This window comes from Brachionichthys hirsutus, chromosome 22, assembly GCF_040956055.1.
Source record: "Brachionichthys hirsutus isolate HB-005 chromosome 22, CSIRO-AGI_Bhir_v1, whole genome shotgun sequence".
NCBI classification, from domain to species: domain Eukaryota; kingdom Metazoa; phylum Chordata; class Actinopteri; order Lophiiformes; family Brachionichthyidae; genus Brachionichthys; species Brachionichthys hirsutus.
Window position 1 is genome coordinate 6,353,309 of NC_090918.1, and position 25,365 is coordinate 6,378,673.

Genomic DNA, 25,365 nt, shown 5'->3' on the forward strand with positions numbered 1-25,365 from the left:
CACGCACGCATTCATTAGAGCAAATGGAATTAGGGGGATTTGAAGTATAATCTTCTCCCCGAGCGATGCCGGAGGAACCAAGCCGTTAATTTCCCGCCTCTGACTCTGACTGCCGGCTTTTGAAACAGACGATCGGGGGAAACTGACGCACATTTTGAACGCACATTGTCGCACGATAAGGAAGATGCTCAGTCCAGACGTGTTTTCATCGTTGCCTCGCTGTTTTCGTTTCTCTCTGCTTACTCAGTGATGACTCCCCGAAAAAGACACAAAGATGACTCTCAAGTGTGTGTGTGTGTGTGTGTTTTCAAGTACATCTCGGTTTCCCCAGCCTCCCGACTGAGGAGTGAAATAACAAAAGATCAAAGTGGCAGCTTGGTCTGCAGCCGGGCGACTTTCCCGTCGCTGCTGGAAACAGAAACACATTATCTCACATTCATGCAGTGATGCTTTCATTTTCCCATTTAAATTCACACAGAGCGCAAAAGGACAAGTGAAACGGAGGCGCCTCCCACGCACGCATGCACATTAACACGCATGTGCGGATGCAGACGGAAAGATGTTTGACCAATTGTTTCCCTCTGCAGCCCCCCCCCCCCCCAACAAAAATATCATTATCTAGGAATTCAAAGGGAAGAAGACAGTGAGTGATGGCTGGGAAACATCACACACGCACGCACGCACACACACACACACAAACCTGGAATGGAATGCATCAACCAGCACCGACAGATTTTGCTGATTTTAGCAGTTTAGATGTGCGTGCGTGTGTATGTAGGGGTGTGTGTGTGTGTGTGTGTGTGTGTGTGTGTTGTTGAGTCACAGACATCTGACAGACATCGACTTTGGCTTCAGCCACTTAACATCTCCCTTCCAATGAGACGTCTGTCCGTCGGGTGTGTGTTGGCGAATGAAGCGCCCCTATAGCTATACCTTTGTGTGTGTGTGTATGTGTCTCCTGTCATTCTGTCAACCTCTGTCTCCTCACACCTCTTTTCTGTGCTTCTTGTCTGTCTCTTTTATTTCTCCTGTCCTAATCTGTTGCTATGACACCAATTTAAATTCTAAGTTTAGAATTCTCAAATATTTCCCTTGCCCCCCCCCTTTATAGGTTTCACTCTCAAAGTTCTTATTTGCGTCCTTCTCATCTCCGGCCCAGCTGTACAGTTGTAACATTCGGGATGAATGATCATCGCCTGACTCATTTTTTCCTGCTTTATTCCGCTCACGGGAGAAAGAAGCTGATCGGATCATAACTAAGAGATGAGACGGGAAGGTTTCTTTTTGGGGGGAAAAAGGAATATTCCACCTAAAAATGAGAGGTGGAACATTTAAATTGCACCTCACGGGGGCAAGTTTCTGCCTTCATCCTTCCCTTTTGCTAACCTCTTTTCTCCTCCCTCTTCATTGGCCAGATCCCCCAGATCAGCTACGCCTCCACAGCGCCGGAGCTGAGCGACAACAGCCGCTACGACTTCTTCTCCCGCGTGGTGCCGCCCGACTCGTACCAGGCCCAGGCCATGATGGACATCGTCACGGCGATGGAGTGGAACTACGTGTCCACGCTAGCCTCGGAGGGGAACTACGGCGAAAGCGGTGTGGAGGCCTTCGTCCAGATTTCCAGAGACACCGGTAGGAGCAGCGGCTTCTTCTCTCTGTTTCATTACGATCTGTTCAGCGACCCCCCCCCCCCCCGTGCCCTGTCAGGAACCATCTGCATTTGTTCCGGGTTTTCCGTATTTGTCGCCTCCAACTATGCCAATAAAGGTTCTATTTAAAGCCAGTTTAGCCGCGGACGTCTTGGAATCAGGGAAACGCTTCAGAGCAAACTTCACACGCTCGCTCCTTTGTTGGTGCGGCGGCGAGGGAGACGAGGGTAAATTAGAGCAAATGAGTTTAACGGAGGAAAAAGAAACTGGGATTGAGATCCGGAGAGACGGGATCTGCTTTGATGTGAGGCTCGGGAGCGCCGGTCCCGCCGGTCCCGCCGGTCCTGCGAGCGTCAGGTTTGGGTGAAGGCTGCGTCGCATCACTTCACTAAATCCTCCAAGTGATGTTGACATATCAGAATGCTGCCGGTCTCCGTCTTTGTGTCTCCCATGTGTATTGGAGGATGCGTCACGTTGGATGCTGACAGATATTTACCGACTGGCGGGGCTGAAGACACACGGAGGAACGGTTTGAGGCCGTGCGGCGGGGATGCTTCTGTTTTTACGGCTGCTTTTTCTGCAACGTCTGCGTGATGACAGCTCTCTGTATGCCTCGGCTTGCTGCCTATCCATCCATTCATCCATCCATCCGTCCCTCGCTCCCTCTCTCTCTCTCTCTGTGTGCGTGAAGCCAGCTCGCCCAAGGCTGTATGTTGTAGCAGTCAGCGCAAGATGTTTGCTTTGGTGTCGGATCAGTGTGTGTGTGCCGATGCAAAGGGTAAAGCAGTCCTCAGCGATTGTGTGTGTGTGTGTGTGTGTGTGTGTGTGTGTGCGCGCATGCATATTAACCACATACAACTTTCAGGGTGGTAGCTCAAGTGTCAGAGGTTAGAGTGTGTGTTTGTGGAGGAATTCGTCCGTTCGCCGCTCCGATGTGGCCTTTGAAGCGAGTACGTCCTACTTACCCCGCGCCCCCCTCCCCCCCCCCTTCACAGCTGCAGCGTCGCTTCACTCCAAAGTGGAGCAGAAAGTAGGAGCGGAAAATTGCGCTCGACAAATTTTTCAGCCAAATCCGCACGGAAGTCAGCAAATGTAATTTTTGTTCCAAAAGTGTTGTAGCAAAAAAAAACATGGAGGACGACACTAAACAGTGTCTGTCCCAAATATACACTAGAGCTGAGGGTGTGTGTGTGTGGGGGGGACGGGGGGGGGGGTTGCCACGCTTCCTCTGTCCAATCGCTATCTAGTCCAAGGCCGGCGCCATGGAAACGAGAAGTTGGAGTTGCAGAATTCCGTAGAACTAACTCAAGGGGATTGGAGCTTTTTTTTCTTTCTTTTCTTTCTTTGGCATTTAAAGGTTAAAATATGTCAAGCAATTTATGATCCCAAGGCGACTAATCGTAACGAGTCTGCGGATTCATGGCGGAAAAAGCTACCGCTGATCTGAATGAACTGTTGCGGCGCCGCCATCGGGTTAGGACGTCCCCTTCAGACCCGGCCGCACCTTGTCCTTAATTAACACGCGTTACGAGGACACGATCGACTGAGGCGCCGACGCTAAACGTTAGCATGCTTGTACATAAATCCAGAAATACTTTCAGCGTGTCTCTGCGGTTGGGAACGGCAGCACAGGGCGTTGGATCCTGACATCCTGAGTCCACTCTTGCCCCCCCCCCCCAAAAGAAAATGGAGTCGGCCCCTCGTCATTACACAAGCCTCGCCTTATGCCCTTTAATTCCAGCTATCTTTCTTTCATTGTGTTTGAATCTATTCAGAGGCAGGTTTGTACGATTCTTCGACGCTGATCCGACAAGCCTCGTAAATATGACATGAGCTAATTGTAAGTGAACAATAAGTGTGATTAAAGAGATGACAAAGGTATTAATGCTTATTACAAGTTGTCAGTAGTAGCAGTAATTATACCCCCCCCCCCCCCCCCCAAAGAAAAACACACTGACGCATTGTGAAGAAGAAGCGGAACAATAAATCCAAAGCCGCCGACTCGCTCTCTGGCATCGCCGCGTCCCTCGAGTCGACGCCGCTCTCGTTCTCGTCCTTGGCTGCGCTCCCCTCGCCGCTTCAGACCGACGCACGAGGGGAGCGGCGACATCAATGCATCCATTTGTTCCTAATTGCAGCAGCCTTGGTTCTCATCTCGATGTGAAGCCGTCTTTGTTTTCCTCGCGGACGAGCTCCAAAGCCTCAGTTGTTGTTGTTTCTTTCGGCCCGTCGTCGTGACGTTTTGGTATTTATGAAGCCTCTGTGCGAACCCCCCCCCCCCCCCATCTGGGTTCTCCAGCAGCACCGACAGCATGTCTGGGATTGCTCTGTGATGTTTTTCATCACCGAAGTCATCTTCATTTTAAACAGCGGCGGCCCACTCAGAGCTATCAGCCTTTTTCAAGGTCGCACTTAATTGAAATATGCGAATATCATTTCAATACAATGACCCCATTAAAGTATCCAGATACAAATGAGCACGTCATAAACTATAACAAAGGAATTCTTTGAGATATATATATATTGATTATAGAGGTGATGGAGTGAAAAAGGTAAACCATCGGATGTTGAGAGGACTCTTGACCTGGTTTCTGGCGTTCTATTTTCAGACGCTTTACATCCTACGCTTCATATAGACCAGAAAGGTCATGTGTCACGTCCACTGGTGGGGGGGGGGGGGGGCAGTAAACTCTATCACCTGGCAACCATTTATCTCAGCTCCAAACACTCAACCCACGTATATTTAGATTTTCGATTAAGTAAATCAAATACATCGCTGCTGTGTGAAATGTAAATTCTCTGGGAAAGCCCCCCCCCCCCGTCCCTTTAGTTCCCCGGACTCCATTATGATGAGGCTGATGTCAGCCTGACGGTGCAAATGTCTCACCTGGGTGAAATTGACAATCCCTATTAGGAGCTAACTGCCCTCCGTAGATGGTTTAAGTGTTGCCAGCAGATGTGTCCAAACGGTAATTATTACCTGAGTAGCTTCGTCAATTTCCTCCAGTCCAGGTGAAACGGTCCTTTTTTTAAAAAGCAATTTTCTCCTGCTCACATGTTCGGAAGTCCAAATTACCCGCTGATAGAAGAAAGCTCCCCCCCCCCGCGCGCGCGCGAAGCCGCCGCGGCGTTCCCGGATTCATCTCAGGGATTGCTTCTGGGAGGGAACTGATGGAATAATTAGATTTGATTCTCACAAAGCAGTTTCTCCGATGTCATTATTCCACAGATACTGCGGCGCTCCGACTAGAAAGAGATTTTTATTATTTATTTATAAGGACTTGAGTTTTTCCACAAATGGACCTTGAGTGGTGAATATTTTTTTGCACAAAGTTGATATTGTGCTTCCAATATCAGACATCGGGTCCATTTCAAGACCTGCTATTATAGGTTGTGTGTGTGTGTGTGCGTGTGCATTTGCGTGTGTGTGTGTGGGTGGGTCTGACCTCTATTTCCTTGTCTCTGTTTGGCTTCTTTGAGTTAACAAAAAGACCTGTGATAAAATAAAATAAAATAAAGCTTAGCCCCAAAAGTAATTTCAGCGATATTACCGAAGTCTTTGCTCACAAAGGTGTGATTGTGTCTGTCTGTCTGTTTGTGTGTGTGTGTGTGCATGTCGTGGACTGCGTGTTTGCAGAGCTCATATCAGTGTGTCTTGGTTCTGATTTCATTAATGCATGTTTGTTTGTGTGTGTTTATGCGAGTCTGTGTGTGTGATTTTTTGTTTTTTGAGTGGCTTGTATAAGAATCTGCCTCCACAACATAAAAGCACTTTTAAGCTTCTTCACCGTTCTGCTCCAGTAATTTTAGTGTTTTTCTTTCTACCTTTCCCATCTTGCTTTTTCCCCCCTTTTTTTTCAATTTTTCATTCCTGCAGAGAGGCTCTGGAGGGGGGGTGGGGGGGGGGCCGCGGTTAAATGTGTGACGAGAACCAAGTCTGGCTGGCATACGGCAAGAGTATAAAGAGGATAAAACCTCGAGTTGCTGTGAGAGTTCCATCTCGGAGGTGCAACTGAAAGCCGACCAATCAGCTTCGCCTCAGACACTGCCTCCCGCCATCCAGCCATGGGACAAGCTGAAAGAAGAAGAAGAAGAAGACGCTTTTTATTTCTACCGAGCATGCTTGAACACTAGAAACGGGAAAATGTGACAGTTGGATGATGGAAATGCTGCGGAGGGACGCCTGATTATAGTTAATAAACGCTAATAAATGAACCCATTTAGAAATGCCTTTGATTGAAGTCGTGTCGCGTCGAAGCTTAACACCTGGAAGCTCAACACCTGGAAGCTCGGTGTGAGAGCTGCAGAAATGAATCTGCAGAGCTCTGAAATGCAGCGATCCGATCGAGTAATTTTCAGTTTATCCCACGCAGCCGCTTCATCGACGCCATTCCAGCCGGGGTTATTTGCAGTGACGCCGTGATCCGACGGGACGGTGGGCCTGGGTTCCAGCCCGCCTGAGGACCTGGAGCTTGTGTCGCCTGCAGGAAATGAATGGAAGCAAAACGGATGAATCAAATTGCGCAGGAGCCCTCGCCCGTAAGCTCGGGCTTTGGGGCGCAAAGCCACGTTGGTTTCAATCAACGCAGAACCGAAGGACGGACCGCCGGGAGCGGCGGCGACCCGTTTTACTGCATTGTAATTACAAGGATCATCATCGGCGGCCTCGGAGGACTTCCCTTCTGTCGAGCTGAACATTGCTGAGGTATTGGCTCGGGCTCGATCGGTCTTCTCAGGCTCGGCGAGACAAATGGGGCCCCTCCCCGTCTTCCGCTCGGCAGGACCGGCGAGGAGGGAGGGGGGAGGGGGGGGGGGGAGACCCGTGGACTAGCTATGGATGTCTTCTGCTGCGCCAATGAATCACCGTTAGCCACAAAACGCGCGTGAATGGACAACTAATCATCTCTGTATGTTCTCTTTCCTCAGCTGCAAACACACACACGTGCACACACACACACACAACAGGCTGATGGATGGGGAACTGGCAGACACTGATTAGCTGGGAGTGGATGGGGCAGAATTACAGCTCCATCGGCGCTGCGATTGCATTGTTGCTTCGACAATGATCCATGTCGGACTGGTGGAATTCCGGGGATGCGGGACGAGGAATCGACGTGTTTAATCTGTGCGTTTTTCCAGTTATTTCCCTCAAAGCCTTCTGCGATGCTCTGACTCCTCCCCCTATACTTTTATTTATATTTTGCCGTGTCATCACGTCTTCTCCTCTTCGCTCATAGCCCTTCCGTCGCAAGGGCGCCGGTTCAACCTCATGGCATGCAAGAGTCCAAAAAACGGCATAAATATGCGATAAATATTCCCCATGAAATATTTAGCCGGGTTTGGAAAGGTGAAGTGCTTTAAAAGAGACGTGCGCCTCAAAAGTCTGGCGTTCACGCCGGACCTTTTTGATTGCTTTTTAAGCTTTTAAGATGGTGAAAACATGGATAAGAAAGAAGAGAAGGAGAAGCAATGGTGTAAATGGAACCACAGTATCAGCCAGGCAGGCCACATTATATCCCTAAGCACTGAATCGAACACGGATGGGCTGGGTCCATTTATTCTCCAGAATATCAGGTTCTATTCGTTGGACAATCTTCACACGAGCTTCTAAACAGACAGAAATCCAGTCAAATAGCGTTGCTCGTGCATTGATTTATTTATCCATCTGTATTACTTGCATATGTTTTTGGGGTTTTTTTGCGCCGACTGCGGTGTTGCCATGGCAGCAAGAGATGGGGAGGTGAGGGAACGCAGGCAGGCAGGGACGGAGCGGCAGCGCTTCTCTTTACGCAGGAGAAAGTTTATGATGTCACATTTTCTTGTCGCCTCCAGAGAGGCTCCTTGTTTCGCTTCCCACACACAGAACTACGCCGCCGTATGCCAAGTTTAAACTTCGCCCGTGCGAGGCTGAGTTTTGTTTACGGTTGAGGCGGGGTGTCTGGCTAATATTTGAATTTTAAATTGGAAAGGTTTCCACACAGGTCTGCTGTCATAGTGGGGGTCCGAGTAATAAATATGTTTCCAGCATACTGTTCTTAACTCATGAAGTGTTTTGCTGCTTGTGTTACCTCCGTGTGTGTGCGTGTGTGTGTGTGATGCTGGACTCGCATGCCTCCAGCTGCTCGTTCAGCACAGCAGAATACAGGAAGCCTTAAATGAAAGAGAAACATGTATGTCTCCCTCGGCAGTTTCGCGTTTTACTTCTTTCCTGCTCCCTCTTGCAGTCGGCTTTAAATAGAATCGCTGCAAAACATTTTGAGGAGTAAAAGACGGTATTTTTGATCATCAATTCCAGATTTGTCTGGTAAAAGCTCTATATCTGCTGACTGGTCTCAGTGAAAGGTGGAGGCCACAGGAAATGAATGAATGAATGGCATTTAAATTCAAATGAGCTTTAATGGATCTTTTTTTTGGAGCAAATGCGAAACTGGAAACACTTGAGGAAGATTGCTGTGCCTCCTGATATTTATTTGCATTTGCCAGTGTGTCCTCGCGTCGCTTGTGTTCATTGTAGGCAGGTGTGTGTGTGTGTGTGTGTGTGTGTGTGTGGGTGTGTGGGTGTGTCGCAGGTCTGTGACAAATCCCTGCGGTGTGACGGCCTTAAGCCCTCTGCTCCCTTGTAATCACTCTGAAGAGACAAATCCAGAGGCTTAGGCAAATTACACACACTTACACCTGTCTCACACACACACACACACACACGCACGCACGAGGCCTTCATACTCCCACATCGTCTTCACTGTCGACTCCCTGATTTGTCTCTCCTCTCCTCTCCTCTTTCCTTCCTCCCTCCATCCTGTTTGTTTCACTGGTTTTGTAGATTCAGTGAGGCGGATGGTCAAATCGGCCTCCTTGTGGGCTGGAGGGGTCGATGATTTTGGAAACGCCATGCTGAGTGCTAGTACACACACACACACACACACACACACACACACACACAACGACATGTCGACCCTGCCAAAGCTTTCCTGACTTGTTGTGTTATACTTCCTCCCCTTTGCTGGGGACGAACATATGTCTTCATGTGGGTGGGTGTCGTAGTGTGTGTGTGTTTGTGTGTTTGTGTCTTTGTGTGTGTGTTACTTCCCAGTTTCGTGGACGTGTCCATTCAAGCAGGGAGAGTGGTTGCCGGTAGGGTTTCCGAGGACAGATTGTGAGCCGAGGATGGACGAGTTAAAAGCATCCTCGCCCCGGAGGTTTGGGACTTCCAAAATAAAACACCCATAAGGAGCAGATGTTCCTTCAGGATAAAACCTGGTTCTGAGCGTCACCCTATGAATGAGGGGCGATGACTGTTTATTTCGGTGACGCCAGAGGTGATAATAAATGCGAATACGCTGTTGACTAATTTAGGCTTTCAAAACGGCTCAATGTCAGGACGTAACTGCAAAAACATTGCGCGGTTATCACTGCGCCTGATTGTTTCCCACAACGGACGCTTCAGAATGAGCCTCTTCGACAACTATTCTTCAACTAATTGAACTGCCTTCCTTTAAATGAGCTTAATCGGTGGCGCAGCTGTCTGCCCAACTGGCAGCGGCGACGACTCGATTAGGACTGACTGGAAGCCACAGGGATGTGAAGTGGGGGGGAATCATTATCCCGCTCCAGTCTGGGAATGTTCGCCAGAGCCGCGCAGACGGCTTCTTCTCTTTCTTTTAATCATCAGCACAGCGGCAAATTCTCCCATGAAGTCAAAACTTTCCGAATCGGCTTCAGTGACGGCTGCGATGGGTTTCCCAAAGTATTAACGGCTTTAACTCCCAATGAGTCACTTCTTGCATGAATAATTTTAGCATCAAATATACGGCAAAGAGAGCCTTGTTTGTAAGACGCAATGTCTTTTGTGTTTGTCCTATCACACATATTTTAATTCTCATTCTTGCTGCCCTGTGCTGGGGAAAAAGCAAAATTCAATATCTCCATTTAATAAGCAAGACTCCTGAATGGAGTTTTTTTTTTTTTTGCTGTATTTGCAGCTGCTGCAATGACCCACTTCCTCCAGAAGGAGTTTCATCATCATCAAATACCAACAAACCAGACCACAGACCGGAAATGCGTTCAGCGTGTGGTCCCAACTCCTGGCCCAATTTAATAGCCAGAGAAGGCGTTGCAAACGAAGGGAGCTCGTGCGATCTGCTAACGGTGGAACGTGGATGGGATTTAGTTTCAGCCCCCCCCCCTGTGGTGCGCCTTCTGCTGCTGATGCTGCAGCTGCATTCCGTCTGAATCCTCCGGAGGGGGGGGATTGGAGACAAGTGGATGAGAGAGGAGCTGAGAGGTAAATCAGTGGGAGATGGACATATGTGGAGAGGGAAAGATGAGCAATCAGCAACTCCACCCCGCTCCTTCGCCCCCTCCCTCTCTCTGATTGGTGGAGACAGTCTGTCTTACAGACAGACTGTAAGTGGAGCAGAGATGAAATGCTCGTCTTCCGGGAGAATGGCGATGGAATTCAGTTCAGTTCGACCCACAACAAACGATAAAGTGTGTCCAGACTTTACTCGCGTCTGAGGCCCATTAGCTAAAGGCTAATAAAGCTCATTTCCTCGCTGATTTACCTGCAGTCCAGAGTTTTTAAATGACCTAATTCATCAACAACTGAACACAACACATTCTGCTTTAAAACTGCATTTTAAGGTCTCACTCTTATTTCATTCCGACACAGCCTTGCAGAGCTACTTGGCTCACGAACTAAGGTCTGCCTTCCCTTTCAATAAAAAAAGAATATGCTTTCACAGTGCTTACTGATGAAGCCAGACACTGTGCAAGAGAAAGAGACTCTCCAAACCCTTAAAATCCTGCTACAAGTGAAACCTATTGGGGTTTCACACAAAATGAAACCCCAACAAAGTCCTGTGCAAAGAAAATGAAAAGCCTTTTCTCATTTCCACGAAACTTGCGCCAAGTTTCTGACTTCTAACTCAACATCTCACAGTCAAATGAAGGATTCACCGTTGACGGTAAGTTGAATTAACTTTGCCCTTGACTGACAGCGCGATTAGCTTCATCCTATTGATCTTACAGCACTGCAAGCCTTTCGTCGCAGATTTACGTTTCATCTGCCCGTGCCACGACATGACCCGTGACACGCCGCAGACACTTTAAGCGTACCCAAGAGATGAATCTCGGCGGAAAAGCAATTACCCCTGATTGATAGCACTTATTGGATCGTCTTCGAACGTAGAGGGGGAGCCGGATGAAGAAGGATTCCTCGTTCTGAGACAGCTGGGATGTGATTTCTTTTTTTTTTTTTTTACAAAGGCAGATCTGGCTCAAAACAAGGAAAATATCCTGACGTCTATTAATATCTGATGAGTTTAAAGTCTCCCCCAGAGGCGTGGAGTGACTCATCATCGCCGTCTTATCTGCGTCTGGTGCAAACTTGGACATACGAAGTCCTGCTACAGAGACCGGCTGTTCCCTCAAGCGATGGAACCCCCCCCAAAGAAAGGCAATCACCCAACTGTTTTCACTCTTTCTGCCTGCGTCACAGTTTTCACAGCTCGTTTTGTTCCATACGACCCACTCCCATGCCTCATTTCTCTCTCTCTCTCCGCCTTTATCCCGCCCTGTCTCGTGCGCTCTCAACCTCAATGACCCTCGTAAATTGCGTTAGCCTACCTCACGCAAAGCACAGCGCTGTTGAACCCATGCCAGAGCGACAGACCGACGTTAGAGTCAAGTACCGGGGTCCTGCGCTTTGGTAAAATGCCAGCATGTCTTCAATGGGTCAGCGGGCTGAAGGAAGATGAGACGCGGACACTTTTAAAAACAAATCTATAGATTGTCTCATGGGTCAAGAAGCAGGGTGAGCGGCTGCTGTCAGTTGCAGACTTTACTTCTGATTTACTAAAGTGAGTAAAGACACAAAGTGAACCCTTCATCTTTTCATCTTTGCACAGGCCTTGCTTTTGTTTTCTACATCATTTCATCAACCTCATCAGCCGTCGCCGCCACCACCGGCGTCTGGACCCCACAGGGGCTTCAATTTAGAGCTCCAAAGACCATCTGATTGAGTAATCATTAAATGTATGCTGCAATTAGCATTCATCTTCACCTCAATTACTTGAGGTAAGTACCGCTGATGAAAGTAGGAGTACTTCAGAAGTACTGTAATTGATTTTGTCGGTATTGCTGCTTGATTGCAACACACAGGGTTAGATTCTGAGTCGGATCGATGTACATCATCTTCTTCTGTGATTCTCAAAATTGCAGCTTCAGAACAGGTGGGATGTCTGAAGTCGACGAACGTAGCTTCAGGCTCCTCAGTCATCTTCTACGTTTATATTATCGTGGTGTAGAGCAGACGTTATCGCAATGCTTCGCACTAAAGGACAAAAGCGAGGCAGGATCGCAAACGAGGATGCAATGCAAGAGCCATGAATAAAGTAGCAACGCTACGATTAAGAGCAAAAACCGAAGTAAACACAGCCAGCGCTGGTGTTTAACCACAGTTTACGAATAACGAATGAAATATCCCGTTGCTCCCTAAGTGCATTTGGCATTCTTTCATAGATTTCCAGGAGTGGTAGATGTCCCTGAATGTCTCCACACAAGAGCCACCGGGGAGAACGGCGAACACTTTGTGAATAGAAAACAATTTCCCAGCCTCCATGGGGACGACATTACTGCATCAGAGAGGAGTATACCCTGCGTACTTTCATGAGGGGGCGGCGATAAAACAGTGAACTTATGTTTTTACACAGCACTGATTGCACATTTCCCTTCCGGCGTGTCTCTGCAGTCTCCGTAGCGGCAACAATGACGGCCGAGCGTCTCTGTTGCGTCGCTCACGTTTCTAGTGCAATCGTGCGTTTCGTGCAACCGGATGCTTCACGCACTCTGGGCGGCCGCGAAAAAAAGGCTCACCCGGCCGAGGATCGGAGGCAGAGAACGTCAACCTTTGTCTGCGTGGATTTGTCAGTTACAGCGGATTCCTGTGGCGACAGAGATGAAAGCCGTGCAGGAATGGGCTGACATTAAAAACATTCATTTCGATTTCACCGCGCTGCTTCTATGTAAACACATTATATATCTCCAAATGTATGTGTGTGTGTGTTTATCTCCTCAGAGCAGGTATTTGCCTCTTCATATCTATCTAATTGCCTCAAGAGTTTGCCAGCTGTGCCGTTTCTGTTTCTGTAATTGGCTCGCGAGCCCGAGCCCGTGTGTGTGTGTGCCTGTATGTTTGTATATACGTGTGTGTGTGTGTGTGTGAGAGAGAGAGACGATAGCAGAATGAGCTAATGAAGACCCACAGGAAAATCATTGATGCAATTATTACTTAGAGTGTGTTTAGGTATGGCGAGCACATGCAGCGAGAACAAGGGGGCCTTTGTTTGATGCACCTCGCCTGCATGTGTTTTGTTGTTTGCGTTTGCCTCTCGCACCTTTCATTGCATTCATTAATGACCGAATAAAGTGTGTTTATAGAGAGGGAGGGGTAGTAAACACACACACACACACACACCATATAGCGCACTTCCTTGTTGCACGTTGCCTCTGTTGCTCCGGTCTGATGTGGACGTAACGTGTCACTCTCTGTGTGTGTGTGTCACGCCTGAGACGTCTGTGCACGTCTTGAGCATTGTGGTCCGTTGTGTTATTTGCGCGTTGTAAACACGATTCCCACTCATTTTGTTCTCGGCAGCGGCGTAAAGCTGCGCCAACTGATTAGCCGTAGTCCTAATGAGATAGCATTTCATTATTAACAGCCAAAGGAGATCACATTTCATACAGATTAGTAAACAAGGAGGACAACTGGACTGAATTATAGGATCATTATTACGCTGTCGTTGCTACCAACCCAGCACAAGGAAACTGCTTTTTTGTGATTGGATTAAAAACAAACAAAAACCAGATATAGCGAGGATGATGTTTCCTGGAGACGGCGGCTATCGGTCCTTTTCAGATGCGGATTGCACGAAGCGCATTCTTGATGCCAACAGTAAACAACAACAACAACATAATGCTGCACTACAGCTGGATTTCCTGGGACGCTGATGCACTAAACCATCGCAGCGGTCATCGTTCCTGACCTCTGGGTTTACGTTTTTGTCATCACGGTTCAGGAAAGGTGACGCGAGCTGTGTCGGGCCGGCTTCATGTGCTCCGCCTCCAATTAGTGCCGACGCGCCATTCATCACGGCTCATCAGCTGTAATGGGGTGTCGCACCTTTACCAGCGAGCACGAGGGTCGTGCTGGTCGCCGCCGAGTCGCTGTTTTATTTATTCATCCAGCATGAAGGCTTTTTGAAATGTATGCGGTTTCATTTGTCGCCATTTTCTCCTGTCCTCGTTCTGGACCTTGTCATTGAGCGACTCTCGTGTCCTTGCGTCCGATACCGAAGGGCCGTGCCATATTATTAAGGACAAACTTAAATGGAAGGTCAAAGCGCCATCTCCGTTTTCTTTGATTCAGTGAAATGTAAAACGCGTCTGAGAAATCCGGCGAAAGGAGAGAGTGAAAACGGAGGAGGAGGAGGATGTGAGGGGATGGAGCCTCTGATCGGGGCGGGGTGAGAAAGTCTTCCGAGGTTGGAGAAGTAAAAGGAGAGTTGGGACGCTTGATGAGCTTTGGGGGGGGGGGGGCAGAGACAGAGACAGACGAGGAAAAATGGAGATGCTAAATGAGGACGAGTGTGGATGGAGGATGATGGCCTTTGGGAACGATTCAGTGACAGAGAGATGGAGAGATAGAGAAAGGTGATGAAGATGAGAGCGAACAACTAATTTATCCGGCCGCCGCGGAGGAGACGCGCAAGGAATTGATGTGGCATTAAAAAAAAAACAGAAATGAAAATGTGATTAATTCAGATCGCTAGCTCGGCTTTATAGAAGAGGGAGAGGAAGAGACGGAGGGATGGAATTCATTTGAATCCAGGTATCGCCACTTTGGTTAATTGGAGCTCTTGACGAGATGCGAGCTTCATTTGGTGTCCTCTGCCGCTGAAGGTCAGAGGACACGTGTCCACGCTCTCCTGATGTTCACACATTCTGCTTTATTTTTTTTTATCGTTATTGAGCAGCGCATTCAGATTTTTCTTTCGCCTTTAGTATGCCTGTGTGATTTTCTGATGCTGAACAGTTTCTCCATCAAGAAGGTTTTAGAGCCTCTATAATATATTATTGATGCATTTTGCATGGGCTTTACCCTTGGGAAACGGAAAACGATTTATCCCGTCCAACGCATTATCCCGGGAGTATCTTCATTAACCAGAATAATTCAGCGCCCTACAGAGATACCACGAATCTGACGTGAATACTTTTGGTATTAAACGCGCTGATCGGCCTTCATCATCCTCCCTGGAGGACAGTCCGTCGCTCGTAATCAATTGGACGGCGGGTTTTTATTCAGCCCGATCCAAAGGTGTCAGAAACACGTGATCTGATTAAGTTCAGCAAGCCGAGCACTAAAGAAAAGACTCGTCATTGTGGCCGAGATACTTAATTGCGTAAGAGATTTTTTTTTGTCCTCGTGCCTTTCAGAGCAGTTTGAGTCTTAGAAATAGAAGCCGCTGCTGACTAATTTGATGACTCGTGACCAAGCAGGCAAAAATTCCTTGAATCCAGATGAGCAATAATGGCTCCGAGCCGCGAGGTCCTCCGTGATTGGTCGACAAAATCGTGCGGCCACGCTGCAGGCCAATGAGATGATCATTTTTGAGACGCATTTGCGATGTTGGCAGATCCGGACTGTGAAAAAAACCCAAAAAACTATTTGTGGATGAGTCAGAATTGAAGAATGCAAATTACCTTCTTTTTGCCTGGGAGGGCCGGCTGGCCCACTTGGGGCGTACAAACCGCACACCTGTTGCTGCGCCGCAAATCCGATTCACTGACTCGGAAGCACATGGAGATTGAAAAGTGAAAAACTGAAAGAGACGGAGAGTACAGAACACGCCTGAGAGATTTCACTCTACGAGAGCGGTAAGAAGGACCGAGAAACTTCCGCCGATGCTGCAGAGCCCCAAAAAAAGTGCCCTGAACGCATCTCAAGCCAATTAATCTAATTTCACGAAGCGCAATTTGATGGTGATTGGAATAAGAGGAGGAGGGCCCGAGAAAAATGGAGGAATAGAAGTGGAGAAAGGGCTCTGGCCATCCACCGATGCGTCGATAGGTGTTGCATTTCAAATTTAAATGGGATGGTGGGAGGGAGGGAGATTCCTGGCAGGTGAGAGTCGAGTGTCGAAGGAGTGAATGAACGAGATTGAGGAGGATGGGGAGACCGGATCGCTGAGGGAGGGCGGGTGAGAAGTGGTTGTCGTATGAGGGAAACGATTTCAAGCACTTTTCTCCAGTATATTCCCCCGTCACTCGAACTCATGCTCATCGTTGAAATGAGGCTCTCCGTCTTCATTCCCCCAGTCCGGCATGTCTTTGGTTCCTGATCCAATTCATTGACGAGGATGAAATTCCCAGGCTTTAGGCTAAGCTAACTCGCGGCTGGGAATGACAACATGTTGTGTGTCCAATCCGAAGTGACGGATGCTGATTCTGACATTCAGCGTGCACGAGTGGGTTTGTGTGTGTGTGTGTGTGTGTGTGTTTAATCCATCGCCACCCCCTCCTTGCTAGCTTTGATAGCTGTTATGGATTTGCCTCATAACGTTTTAGTAGAGACATTTTTTTTTTCCGTCTCCCGACTCGCCTGTTAAGTGATCGGAAGGAAGCCAATTGAGATTCGCTTCAACGATGGAGAGGGAAGGATCAGGGAAATGAAAGGCGAGGCTATCGGGACGGATAAAGAAGTGGAAGGATGATTGTGAGTGAATGTGATTGACCGATGAATAGGAAAGGAAGAATTGGCAGAGCTTACAGAGTTTTCCTCCTCCAGAGACGAGAGACGGAGACAAATAGAACGAGACGTCTCTCCTCACGACCGTCTCTCATTAAATCTAATTGGGATTTAAAGCGAGCGCTCGACTCACTTGGCGCTCCGCAAGCGCTCGTCAACAACAACAACAACAAAGAACGTCCGCACAAAGAATCGCTATTTTGTCGGCAACTCAAACAAGTGGAAGCGAAACAGAAATGAAATCCAAGCCAAGGCGTCAATTAAAGTCGAGGACCGTCTGTGAAGTCGAGACGACAGCAAAATCAATTTGCTAACAGTTCCAAGAAATAAAAATCAGGCGTTTCTCGCACGGGAGGATCGGCCATTTGGAACTCCTCAACTCTGCAGGCGCGTCTCGGGCTGCTGATGGCGTTGAGCACCGACGGGAACGCCGTCGATCCATCTGCCGCTGCGCCAGAGGAGTCCAACGAGTCCTTGACACGAGCGGAGTCCTGACTCGTTCTTGTAATTCTCGGCCTTAGTCCTTTAGACGTGGGTGGCGGGAATCGACGAAGGAGGTGACGGAGAGGAGGCCGACGGTGCCGGCAGACGTGGCGTGAGGGTGGATAAGGAACGCGCGTGCACATTTCGAATTACCGGTGAGAGTTAAGACCGGTGTTATTAAGATAGAAGAGTGAGGCGGGCCTTAAGCCTACGTGGGAACCACTGATAAGGCCGAATGCGTTCCCAAACGGCCTCCGACTTCACACTCGGCAGAAACGGAAACGCTGATTAGTGACTAAGTCGGCCCCGGTCGCCCCACGTGAGCTTCCTCATTAGCCCCCACCGCTTTCCAGCTCGTGCAGCTACTCGCAATGAGTGTTTCCCATCCTATGGTGGTAATTACGCTTCACGATCCGATGGGGTGGTGGTGGTGGGGGGGGCATCCAGGAAGTAAGGATGCCTTCAACCCTTGAGACGCAAGAAGCTATTTTTAAGTCAATGATCGAGAAACAAATATGAGGCTGAAAGGACAGTGGCTTAAAAGCTATTAAATTGTCATGGGGTGCGAAGCGTCCCGGGGCGCAGCCGGCAGGCACGTCCGTGTTCCTGAGAGGTAATAATAGGCTGCCAGGGAGCGGCGTCAAGAGAGGGATTTAACGGGAATGTATATGTGGGAAAGGACAAAGTTAATTTGGCTGCTTCACGGATTAAAAGTTCCCTTTCTCTCACCGGTTGCGAACGCCGGCGTGTCCCCGAACGCACCGAGCTGCTCTCCTCTCAGACAACACGAATAAAATGACGGCTTGGCTTTTACTGGCTGGATTTAATTTGATTACAGTTTACAGAAAAACACAAAAAGTTCACTCCGGAGTTCGCAGGCGAAGGGAAACATTGATGATGTCGACGTTTTAGTCCCGCGAGATGTTCCCGGAATTCCTGACGCTCCTTTTGGACGCAACAGCTTTTTATTTCCTACCTCGACCTTCGCAGCGTTCAGAGTTCATCCGAGGCCGATAGCGAAATCGAGAGGGTGAAACTTACAGAAACTACTTGGCTTTATAGTGAGAACACGCGCACACACACACACACACACACACACACACCTACACACCTACACACACACAAGTGAACAGTCAATTCTGCCGTCGCTCGAAGCCACAAAGCTCATAAACACTCGGCGAAGAGATCAAAGTAATCAGCGAACACGATGCAAACTGGGCGACGCGTGTGTGTGTGTGTGTGTGTGCGTGTGTGTGTGTGTGTGTGTGTGTGTCATGGAACAGACAGTGATAACTCAAGCAGAGACTGCAGTGGTGTACAGCTGCCGTTTTATGGCACCTCCTGGCTGCCGGCGCCCCTCTTATTTTTACAGTCTCCCTCTATTACTTCGCCCTTCGTCGCAGCGTTCACCTGTTCTTCTCCCTCCTCTTCTGCACGCTTCCCGCCTGCCACTCCGATGGCGCCCATTCCTTTGTCTTTCCCCTCTCTCCTCTCCCGACACCTTTTCTATTTGCTCCGTCTGATTTCCCATTCCTCCCCCTCATTATTTGCCTCTTCCTGCCTCCTCTCCTCCATCTCTAATCCTCCACTCCTCTCCCTTTTCCTGTGAGGCATGGGGATTCTCCAGTGCACTTTGTGAATACCAAATGAATCTTATGCATTTTGCAAGTCTCTGTCGCCCAGCTCCTCCTTTCCTTCCTCCTTTCCTCCCTACCTCCCTACCTCCTGCACCTCCTCCAGTTGCACTCCATTCTTTCACCCCCTGTATTTACTATCCAGCTGCTTACAAGGAATAAGAGCTGCCCAGAGGACAAACAGGGAATATAGCAAGGGAATGATTCCCCGCTTTTATGACTATCCAGCAACCACTGTGTGTGTGTGTGTGTGTGTGTGTGTGTGTGTGTGTGTGTGTGTGTGTGTGTGTGTGTGTGCGTGCGTGCGTGCGCAGTTAAAGATGTGAAACACTTTAGATGTCGAGCTTTAGGGGGAAATGCAATTGAAATTTTACTTGTAATTTTTGTCTTTCTCTGCAGGTGAACTTTGTTTCGTCGTTGTTTGTGTTAACTTGACAGTGTGTGTGTGTGTGTGTGTGTGTCTGTCGCCCTGTTTCTAGACAGATTGCCTATCAATAGTTTTGTGCCGAGGAGCGTATTGCTCGTCCCGCTCTCGTGTTCCCCGATCATTCTCCCATTGATCGCCAGCTCGCGTCTCCCTGTTCGGACGAGGAACCTTTACCGACACCGCCAGGATGCCCTCAAAAGTCGCTTTCTGATCAAGTTATTGATTTGTGTCAGGAATCCACTTCATGTAATGAGCCTGCAGGGTTCAGCATCGCGAGCACCTCTGACATCACGTGTCTCGTGATTCGGACTCTGGTGGAAATATTCAACTCTACTTTAGAGCACTTCATCCGAATGCTCTCGAATGACCGCTATTGAGATGTGCACTTTCTGTCCACTTTGGACAGGAAGGATGAGGATGATGACTTTTCGGCGTCAGCAGGATTGTCCTCTGATTTATTATTCTTTCATCGCCGACACTCAACTTTTCAACAACCGACCAACAAAGCCACGGAATCGGCGTCCTCTTCAAAGCACCTGGCAGCGTTTAAACTCTCTCTTTTTTTGCACCCAGCTGGACGGGTCGATCTGTTCAAGGCGTCCTCGCGGACGTTCCGTCAGATTGTCTGCCGTTTCTCTGTCATCTTGGTAATTGAGAGAGAAATGGTTGATGTGCATCCATGTTTCAGCCTTCTGTTAATGCAGCGTTAGTAGAAGGTGAGCCTCTGGAGGGAACGCTTCCCCGGGCCTGCCAGATGGTGGCGCCACGGAATCCGTTGGTGAACCATGAACCTGACTTTTATGAACGCACCTGTCAGGCCCGTGTGAGTTTGCATCTGCATGTAACGGAGATCCACGTCTCTAATTTGTTAATGATTCCTCGCGCCACAGCTCCTCGGCATCCTTGTGCACAAATTCAATATATCAGGTTCTGGAACGGAGCCGCGCTCGTTAGCAATATTCATTTGAAACCGCGTAGCTGAGGGGGGAAACACAGGCGTCTTTCATTATCCCCTGAAAGTCTTCCTTCCCTTCCCGTCTACCTCTAAGGTGCCGTTATCTCCAGGTTGAAAATGAATTTCTATACGTCCTCGCTTTATTTCTCATTTGATCTCTTCCAATGAGGCCTCCTCTTTGGATCACGATAATTGCGAGCAAACTATTTCATGCTAAAAAACCCTCACTGAAAATGTTCTCTTTTTTTGCACATCAGTGCCAAAAAACAAACAAAAAAAAATGTCTGCGTCTTCAAGTTCACGAGTTTCACAGAGATGAATTGCCGTATGTCGCTCTATTGATCAGACGTAGCGCCGCGCTTAGCTGCTAGCTCAAGCAGGCTACTATTCCATTTCGTGAAACTGTCAGAATCTCTTCTGAGGCTTGTGGAGGCGCTTTTCATTTCATGCACTGTGGAGAACCTTCACCTCCAAGCCCTGCTACTGTTAGCCACGCCCATACATGTTAGCATTAGAGCACAGCCATGCTACCATAGATCAGCTGTGCCAGAGCAAAGAACCTGTTTGTTCGTCTGTTTGCTTCACGCCAGACGAGGAACCGTACTAAAGCAATGTCCTGTGGGAGCAACGGTCCAAGGAAAGCTTCTTGCGAGGCGGATCCGGGTGGATGGAATTACATTAAGTTAAGGTCAAGGGGTTTTTGATCAAACGTTGCAGCAAAGGCAGGAAAACTGAGGGAGGGAGAGCCGGAAGGATTAGGAGAAAGCAAACAAACAGTGGCTGCAACATGGGCAATGGCAGCGCGCCGCCCAACCCTCGTTTTCCCCGGACGCCGGCTGAATCTTTCTTCTCTTACTTCCTTTCTGACAGCTTTAATCAACACAATAAGGCTCGCTGAGATTTCATTACGGCGCCTTGGCCGCGAGGGCCGTCGAGGAAGGGCCAGACGGGTGGAGAGCCTGGAAAGAGATGAAGGGCGAGGATGGAAAGATGGAGGGAGGTCAGGGGGGGAGTTATTTGGCAGACGGAGGTGGAGGGATGAGCGAAGTCGATAGCCAGGGAAAGTTAGAAAGAGCGAAGCCGGGGTGGGAGGGGAGAGAGGCGATGGGGCAGAAAAGATGAATACGCGGAGAGGGATTAAAGAAGGGAGGGAATCGATGGATGGGCTGTGACACCTCCAAACAGAGGGAGGCTGATATAATGGTGCGGTGTGGCCACTCGATCGCCCCCCCGGGCAGAACGGGGGGGGGGGGCAACAGAGGCTCTGATCAGTTTCATATCCGGTAAATAATGCGATCAAAGCGTGCATGGGTCACCTTCGATGCGTTTTCATGGAAACAGGGGGGGGGGGGGCATCTTAACTGCACCTCTCGCGTGCACAAAGGTACAGGAAGTGCACAAACGAAAACACACGACACGAGCTTGAAGCAATGGCTCGGCTGTCGGACGTTTAGAATGGAGAGAATATGGAACAATCACGGTCGTAGAATGCACACAGAGCAATATGAGAACACGTACGTGCACGTGCACACCGCTGCTGTTCCTGTGTGAGCAATGCATTCGCGTCAGACGTCTTAGTAATGCATCAACAAAGAGCGAAGCTGTTTAAGTCGTATCAGTGCAGCGACCCTATCGACTGCTTTCTGCAGCGCCGTCGCATCAATAATGGAAAACGGTTCTGATTTCTTTCCCTGCAGCCTCCGTGGACGCCGCCTTTGTCGGGCAGGTTTGGGCTGTCAGTCAGGCCGGCTTAAGCCCGCAGGTTCTGAAGAACATGTAGGTCAGAGAGGGAGATGGATGGTCAGGACGAGGAACAGAAATCCAGATTGATCTGCTCTTTCTTTGTCAAACAGATTTAATGCCGTGTGTGTGTGTGTGTGTGCGTGCGCGTGTGTTTGAGTTGTGCAGGTACAACTATTTTTTTTCTTCTTCTTTTTTTGAATGGTCTCCAACTACCAGCTGGTGAAACCATTTCTAAATATTCGCTCAATATTCTCTGATAACAGGAGTGCGTTTTTACAACTGCATAATTGGAATGTTAATTTCCATGACAACAATATTGAAATTATGACAAAAGGGCTCCTGAAACATGATAAAGCCTTTAAAAAAACTCTTCTCTTCTCTTCTCTTCTCTTCAACTCATCCAAAAGAAATGGCTTTATATCAGAGTAAAGGAGGCGTATCCCATTTCGTTAGTTGTGAGCTGCTATTTTAGCTCGATGCTAATGATGTAGCTTCCTCAGGAAGAGGCCGGTTCAAGATGGAGGATACCGATATGTCCTACCGGGAGGCGAGGAGCAGAACCAAGAAAGTAGGAGGGACTGGGAAAAGCCAGAGGAAGAAATAATGAAACAATCAAGTTGCTTGGGGGGGGGGGGGGGGGGCTGTTGTTCACCACGGGGTTGGGAGGGAAACAGCAGGTGAAGGGAATGGAAGTCTAAAGAGTCTTGACACAATAGGGCCAAGCGGTCCACAGATGGACGCCGGCCGTGCCTCTTCATCATGTTGAAACGTTGGCTCAGCATCACAAAATAAAATGCATTACCAAGGAAGCGTGAACATCACACGTCTGCTTCAGACAGATTAAGCTCACATCACCGCAGTCCTCCTCGCCGTGGCGTTATCGCCGCTCCTTGTTTTTTATTTTTAACGCCCTCCACCTACTTAAATGCCTCAAAAGGTTCAGGCAAGTCGCTGAAATATGAAATGCTTGCAGAGAAGGGGGGGGGGGAGACTTTGTGCTTCTGGCACAAATGTCAATCCACCAGAGCAAAGCCGCTCCGTGGTGAAAGTAGAGCATCCGACCGGCGCACGTCTACGCAGCACTACTTGTTGTTGCTGTAGACACTGATGCTGCAAGACGCGTGCGTCAATACCTGAAGAATAGTTCATGAGCAAGACACATCGATCTGGCAAAATCCATGCATCGGGGGGGGGCACCTGGCTGCAGAAGAAGGTGAAGAAACCAGCACCTTTAATTTCACGGGGATGTTTAGGATCATAATCAGAGAATGCTGACACGGCGGATTGTTTCTTTTCGGTGAATTTACTTGATAAGACGTGGGCTGAGGGCAGCAGGGCAAAGCCGTCTTGGGGGGGAGGGGGTAACAAGCATCAGAGGGGATCTGATCGTGTGTGTGTGCAGAAACAGTAGCTGTATCACACACATTAACACACACACACATCTACCAACACAGTCCTGGTCTGAGGGCAATGCTGTAATTGGATGTCTGATTACTGTCAGATAGTGTGTGGATGAGAGAGAGAGAGAGAGAAATGCCAAAAATAAATGAAAGAAAAGTCTTCCCTCGGCAAAAGAGACTTCTAGCAGCAGTGGAGTAGAAGAAAGAGAGATCAAGGCTCAGGAGAGGGAGAGAGAGAGAGAGAGGGGAGTGGACATGTTCTCTGTTTGTGATCTCTGAGCTTAACACTGACCTTGTGCTTTTTATCTGAGGCCTGACATCCAATCATACCTCGGTTATCTCCCTCCTCCGTCGCCCACATCTTCTCATCTCGCCGCCCTTTGCTCATTTCTTGCGCTACAACTTTCCCCCCTTTGTCTTTTCCGATCTCTTTCCATCCACCCGCCCTTCTTTTCCTCCTTTTCTTCCCTGAGTCCATTTCCTCACTCTCTCCTCCCCAATTTCTCCAGGGTGCCACCGTCCAGCCCGAAAAGCCAACGGGATTAATCTGATTGTTTGGCGGTGTGTTTGTGCTGTTGTGACAAGTGCCAGAAGGTCAGATGAGTCGATGCTAGGCCTTAGCGGACTCGTGGAGACTCACGAGATGAGTCACCAGTTGCACTTGTCAACTGGGGACTGATAGTAGAGCAGTTGATTTGATCTCATGTTCCCCTTGTTTAAGCTACTGCTGGTCGTAATGCAGGGCCGTAATACACCTAGCGGCTGTTAGCAAATGCTATTAACAAAAGAAGAAGAAAGTGCCAAATAAGTCTAAATAAAGGGGAAACGATGGGATTGGTTGGGGTAAATCCGGATCGATTGGTAGTTGATCAGAGACGGATAATCAGATAGTGTTTTTTTTACTTAATATAACCGTCCCTATGATGGAAAATAAGAACCTCAGGGAGGGAGGATTTCTTCATGTCTAGAGTAATAATAATATTAGCACATAGATGCTAACAGTGGGCTAGCCCCTGCAGCCATTAAATTCCGCTGCACAATAGACTCTTGTCTGAATCTTTTCTCTTAGATGGCGCCCACCGATAACAGCATTTCTTTTCTTGCACTCATTTTTATTATGTGCTTCACGCAGATCACTTCACGACGCCGTTGCCTCAATATAAAGTGTAGTAGCTCATAGCGATTTGAAGACCTTGCTCACCATTCTCTCTCCGTGTGCGGTCGCGCCGTGAAACACAAGCGTGGGCCAAAAGCAGCTTCATTTTCTGTCTTGTTGTCGTCGTCCTTGTCGGGGTTTCATTATCAGCCAATTACAAGCGGTCTGTTAAGAGTTTCGCTTTTCGGATTCGGCTGAGGACTGCCGTGTCTCCGAGGCCGGTGTCCTTTCAGGCACGTTTTAATGGGGACGACGTAAACTTCCGGGGACGGCGGCTCCGTGGGTGTCGTCGATGACTCATCAGAGGGCCTGGAGGTTTCAACTCGGAGCGGAAAAATGCAGAACACAATATTTACCGCACCGCTTCATCCGCACCCGAGCAAAGCGCGTCGTGCACATGGCAGCCAGAGCGCAGAAAGACGCGCGGAAAGGCTAGCGTTGGTTTATGGGAACGCACACACACACACACATTTATACACTCACATAAATCAGTGACTTCAAAAGCCCATGCTGCAGTGCCCCCGAGCCATGAACAAAGCATCGAGAAGCAGAGGGCAACTTTTAATTTTAAAGAAGCGCTAATGAGGTTTAGAGAGAAAGAAAATGTGTCAAAAAATGTGTGTGTGTGTGTGTGTGTGTGCGTGTGTGTGCGTGTGCGTGTGCAAACACAAAGGATTTTGAAAGAGGGTGAGCTGTGTCTCCAATGGAGGAAGGGTTTCATTCGTTCATCTGCAGATGGAGTTAGACACGCTGGGCAGCTCGCTGGCAGCTCCTCTCTGCACTCATCGCGCTCTGCAGGATGGAGCGGAGCATCGATGGGTGCCTGGGGTTCCTCCTGCCGCGCTGAAGAGAGCTTTCATGCAGTGTGTGTGTGTGTGTGTGTGTGTGCTGAACTGTAAGAGGCGCAGCCGACTGCATTTGGAGGCAGGGAGATGCAGCCAGATGCAAATGAGGGATATAAGTGTGTGAATCGGATAAGACGGGGGGGCAACAGGGAATTAAAGATTAAAGCAAATAAACAAATAGATTATCAGATTATTATTATTTTTTTAGCAGATCCAATCGGCTGCTTTAGATTTGGCGTTGTTCCAATTACTACGCGCTCCAATCCTGTT

General features: G+C 48.7%; 1 protein-coding gene across 1 annotated transcript in view; it reads left to right on the top strand.

Annotated features, from left to right (window-relative positions):
* The first annotated feature begins 1,418 nt into the window (after positions 1-1,418).
* grm8a (glutamate receptor, metabotropic 8a) overlaps positions 1,419-25,365 on the top strand; it is a 57,248-nt gene continuing 33,301 nt past the window's right edge. Inside the window, exon 1 of the mRNA XM_068754976.1 lies at positions 1,419-1,632. Coding sequence (XP_068611077.1) covers positions 1,521-1,632 — 112 coding nt within the window. The 5' untranslated portion in view covers positions 1,419-1,520. The remainder of the gene's footprint in view (positions 1,633-25,365) is intronic.